We start from the raw sequence: 5,254 nt of genomic DNA on the forward strand, positions 1-5,254 counted from the left end.
TATATATATATATACACACTTAAAGAAATGTTTACTCCAAACAGTGAGAAACCATATATAGTAACTTAACTGGCCTTGACTTACAACATGAAAATGAACATTTTACACAAGTTTAAAAACAAAGTCAAGCAATAAGCTTCATATATAAATGGATGGATAAATCTCGTTTTATGCCATTTGTTGATATCATGGCATACCAGTAACGCCCCACACTGTGTCTGTTTGGGTCTTTCCTACCTGCAGAAACTGTAACGTCTTACTGACTACACCTCAGTCAAGCAATAAGGGAGAAAGAGAAATGTGATATACAGTTGCCAATTTACCTGCAAGCACCTATCATTATTTCCCTCCCTACGGTGTGCTAATATTGCGCCACGGTTGTGTTATTTCAAATGCTAGCCGTTAGTTCAGAGCTGTTACTGCAGAGACAATGTGACTCGGATGAGGGGTGATCTAAAAAATAAAAGTCACTCATGTTTCACGCATTCAAAAACGTCCCGTTTGCTTCGTTGTTGGAGGTCTGATATGAAACAGCTGGGAGGAAAGCTAATCAGCGAGCTAACGAAGGCTAACCGTTAGCAGCCCAAGAGCTTTATCTCGGACCACCAGATTGCTGCTAACATGCAGCGATGGCCATCTTCCTAAAGCTGCTAACATGTCCGCGGCGTGGCAGCCAGCTATCCTGCTAGCTCGGAAGCTAATAAAACACCCTGCGTTTTACTCCTTGGCAGCGGGCGTCAACGACGCATTTGCTAGCGACTAAACCCTTTTACCACTTGGACCACTGGTGCTTACTTTCTGATATCAAGGAGAAGAAGAAGAAAAGACCGAAGAAGAAGGGCGGGATATGCTTCTTCGGTGGTATAATGGCGGCGACAGACTAAAAGTTAATATTAGCTGTCTCCCCCCGTTGAAATCCTCCATACATAAATCTCAGTTTGCGATATGAGACCATAAGAGCAGTATTTTTGTAAAAATAAGCCAAATATATTCAATAACACTTACCTAACTCGGACATTGCTTGTCGAGGAAATAGGACAACTTCAGTTTTTTTCCGTATGTTAGAAGGTTCGTGCTGATTGGCTCGATCGGTCACTTAATGCGCCAATAGCGTTCGAGGACACATAGCACGGAGAGTTTGTAGTCGAAAAGCGCGCCAGGAGCATCAAGACGCGTGAAGAGGTCAATCATTGGCCCTCAATTACTAACAGTGCTACAAAACAAATATGTCTGTAAGTTTAACCACAAATCATCAATTTATCACTATTTTAAAGTGATCGCACTTTACAAACGAATTTAGACCAACTAATAAAGTCCTGGCTTTCTTAGGACGTTTAAACATTCTTAAAAATGAATACTCCTCTTACTACTATATTTGAAGTCTTTCTGTCACAGCTATTTAAAGAAAGTTTAGTACATGCAGCACTGAAACCTTCAGCATCATTGGTAATATAGCAAATGTGTGTATAGACAAACAGTATTTGTTTACACATACAACACTGCAAAGGTTTTCTTTTTTTTAATGTTTAGATTTGTTTTTTCATTGCATAACACCATCACGGAGGCCCGAAATGTATTCCATAGTACAGCAACAAGCCAAAAACACACAAAAAAGAAAGAATTGATTTGACTCATGGTTTATTGCATTTTGTCTGTTGTTATTGATATTGGAATATCCCAAGTTTATTGCTCAGACTCAAAAGTCAATTTTTGTCTTGTTTCTCTTTGCTCTTTTCCCTGTTGTTGTAAATTTGCAGTATATAAATAAAATAGTTTTGAACTGGACTGAAAAGTGCCCTTTAAAAAAAGGGTGGAATTAAATTTAATAGAAATGTTCTTCTGTGCTATATAAACTGCAATACATTGCAAATTCCTTATATAAGATATAAAAGTCAGTTCAAGTTTAGTCCGCTCTGTTTATTTCTTAAAATTGCACTGTTACACCTGAGCGCTAAACTTGATTCCAAATGGTATGTGTCAGGGTCACACACAGACACAGGCACACAAAGACAGAATAACATTACTCAAACTTGACGCATCGTGTCACCATGATGACAACTTTTCACTGACGGTTGCGGTTCAGAGACTGCACCTCGCAGGAGAACAGGGCGGTCTTGTCACGCTGCATTGATTACTCACCTGCATCATCTTGTTCTGCATTCTTAACATCTCCCTCAGTTAGACCTCAGTTTCAGCTGTGGGTGTGCTCGAGTGGCTACAGGTTAATAGTCATGTAGCTAAAGGTAAATTGAGCTTGCACAGATGTCACTGAACCCTTTTCCCCCTGAGCACATTGAGGACTTCTCATTATTCACACTGACTTAAAATCAGGTGCAAACTGATTTTAAATGGCATTGATATAAACTGCTATGGCATTTTCATTGATAACAAGATATAAGTGAAAGACCTGCATACAAACAACTTTACAACCACACAATTTCTGGAGAATACATTAAAAACAGAATTACAGGTGATCATTTTAATGTGTTCATCACTACACTCAGCGACAGGATGGGCTGGCATGAAATCCTGTATTTTCCATGTAGGTTTTCCATGTTAGGACATAATGAAAATACATCTAGTCCCTACGAGGTCTTAAAATAAGGTAAACACAACCCAACATGATCAGCAACATGCGATATAATACCCTGTGATGTCTTTAATTCAGTAAAAACTCAAACAAAATGAACATCAGAACATTCTTCAGAACATCATTCTGAAGAAACTTTGGACGAGTCTTTTTTTTACAGCGTTGCTTCAGTTCATTGAGGTTTGTGGATATTTGCTTATTCACAGCTCTATTAAGATCCTGCAGGTTGAGGCCTGGACTTCGACCGTTTTGTTTTTCAGCCGTTCTGCTGTAGATTTGCTGCTGTGTTTGGGATCGTTATCTGGTTGCATGACCCAATTTGGCCCAAGCCTTAGCTGTCGAACAGATGGCCTCACATTCGACTTCAGAATACTTTAGTTCATGGTTGGTATGAAGTGTTTGGTCTTGCCTTTCAAAAAGGACACTTTTCTAAGAATCAGATTATTTGTATTATGACCTAATGCATCAAATATTAGAATTGAAAGAGTGCGCATCCTTCAAATCTCAGGTAAGCAACGACACTACGTGACAGGTTATTGTATTAAGGTCATGTTATTCAGTGTATGTTGTAATCAACTTTAGGGTTTCCACTGAATGTTTACAACAAATTATAATTATAATAAATCCGAGTTGGATACTTTTCTTAATTATGTTCTAACAGATGGATGAAGGCAAATTTATTTGTAAAGCCACCTTCAGCCACAAGCTATTTTAAATGCCTTTGAGTGAGATATGATGGTATGATGTTGTAGAAGGAAGGGAAAACTATACTATAAAAAAAAGGTCTAATCATAATTTAAAAGTTAATAACCCAAAAACTAAGAGAGAGTACACATGTTATTGTGTTCAGTGCTGCTTGAACTACAACGTTGAGTTTTTTTAAAGAGAGAAAAAAATACATTTAGTTGTGATATGTGACCGTTTGGGGTCATTTGTGATCCAGGATTACATGAGCTGCTGTGATATTTTTAATAAAAAAAAACAACCTATAGATTTGCCACGAATTCTTAGCATTATAGGCTTTGATTTTAAGGTAAATTTCTACTTCTTCTCAGTACATTATAATGTGTTGAAGTGAATCATGGCTAACAGACCTAGAACAAGATTCACAAGTATCCTGAACTACACAAGGTTTGACAACCGAACACCCAGAGCAGACAAACTTACAGCCTTCACGGATATTTGTACAATTTTTACGGACTAGTTACTGATCACTGTGTGGATGAACAGTTTGTAACTTTCAGAGGCAGCTGAAAGGCAGTGAGTCCCTCCTACACTAGCTAAGTTTGACATAAAGATCTGCTGAAACCGTGATGCCAAAACTCCTTTATGCATAAAAATTAGTGAAAGCCATAATTATATTGGAACACCTTAGAAATATTTGTCGTAGATAAAGAAAACAGTTCAGGTACAGCAATGCTATGTCAGTCATGTTAGTCACTAAAATAACTTGGAGTCAACTTCTGGTGGCAGAAAAAAATCTATATCAACAAAAGTAATTCAGAATAGCTTTTTGTGCAAAAAATGCCAACATAACTGTAACTTGCAGAGTGTGCTGATATTTTGTAAACTTAACTCTTTCCTCATCGGTTATCAGACAATTTGACTTCATGCTGAAAGTCAAACAAGGCCTTTGCACGGCTGTGCAAAGACAAAGTATGAATTAATGTTAGCTGAACCTGAGGGGCAGCCTTAAGGGAAACCATGAAAGTTTAGTACTGAGCAGCAAAGGTTGTCCAAGTGCTTATAAATATTTTCTAGTGAACACTGAGTAAGACAAAAGAACAAAGGACACCCTGAGACTTCATTAAATTCTCTCCATCTTTTACTCGTCTGACTGAAAAGTCTGAGTCGCTCTGAGGCAGCAGTGTGGGCTCTTGTTAAGACTCCATGAAGAAATTCAGCCGTGTTTGAGGTCCTTAAGGTCACAGAGTCGAATGAGACTTGAATTCAATGTGATGCTAGGTCATCTTGAAACAAGAAGCTAAAAGAGGGCCAACTAGGTAAAAGAAAGCCATCCCAGAAACCCCTCGCTGATGAGTGTGATACAGCCAGAGGAGCAGGTTTCATCAGTCAAGGTCAAAAACATTTTCAGTGACATTTGCGATAGCATGGTTTCCATAACAACAGTTCTGATTTCTTCATTATTCAAATGATCCTTTCCAGAGTTCGCTGATCCACACTGACTCTGCTGCGGAGCTTCATTTCATTAATCCTTTCATTAAAAAGGTTTCACACAAAGCAAAATCCAGAGACTCATACCTGATGAGCAACTTTATAAAAATTACACATCAAAATGCATAAATATGTACTGCCTTACATTTAGTTCAGATCCACATCATCTGTATTAAAGTTAAATAACAATTACCTAACTGTAGGAAAAACCTGTTGAAGCTGTCACGGTCACTGACTGGTCCCGGCGTTTTGAGTTGGATTTATTGTTTATTATTGGCGAGTCTCTCTTCTCAGTTTTTATTTTCAGTTATTATTTAGTATTTTGAGTCTTCAGCTCTGTTTGGTATCTGAGCTGCAGTAAATCAGTAAACCACCCTCTCAGAGCTTACTGTAGATTGCCATTCAGATAATGGGACTGAATAATACAGAAGCTTTTTTAACTTGTACTAAGTCAAACCTCTTTGAGTTTTTAAGTCATATATATATATA

At 37.9% G+C, this 5,254-nt stretch overlaps 1 protein-coding gene across 2 annotated transcripts in view; it reads right to left on the bottom strand.

Moving 5' to 3' along the window:
* znf574 (zinc finger protein 574) overlaps positions 1-1,096 on the bottom strand; it is a 23,936-nt gene extending 22,840 nt beyond the window's left edge. Inside the window, exon 1 of one of the 2 annotated variants that reach the window (XM_005731827.1) lies at positions 1,006-1,096. In XM_005731827.1, coding sequence (XP_005731884.1) covers positions 1,006-1,018 — 13 coding nt within the window. In that variant the 5' untranslated portion in view covers positions 1,019-1,096. Of the gene's footprint in view, positions 1-323; positions 663-1,005 lie in introns of those variants that run through there. The other variant, XM_005731828.1, reaches the window with a different exon arrangement.
* Between the last annotated feature and the right edge of the window lie 4,158 nt (positions 1,097-5,254).

This window comes from Pundamilia nyererei, unplaced genomic scaffold (assembly GCF_000239375.1).
Source record: "Pundamilia nyererei isolate P.nyererei 1_Seehausen unplaced genomic scaffold, PunNye1.0 scaffold00045, whole genome shotgun sequence".
In the NCBI taxonomy this organism is placed as follows: Eukaryota; Metazoa; Chordata; class Actinopteri; order Cichliformes; family Cichlidae; genus Pundamilia; species Pundamilia nyererei.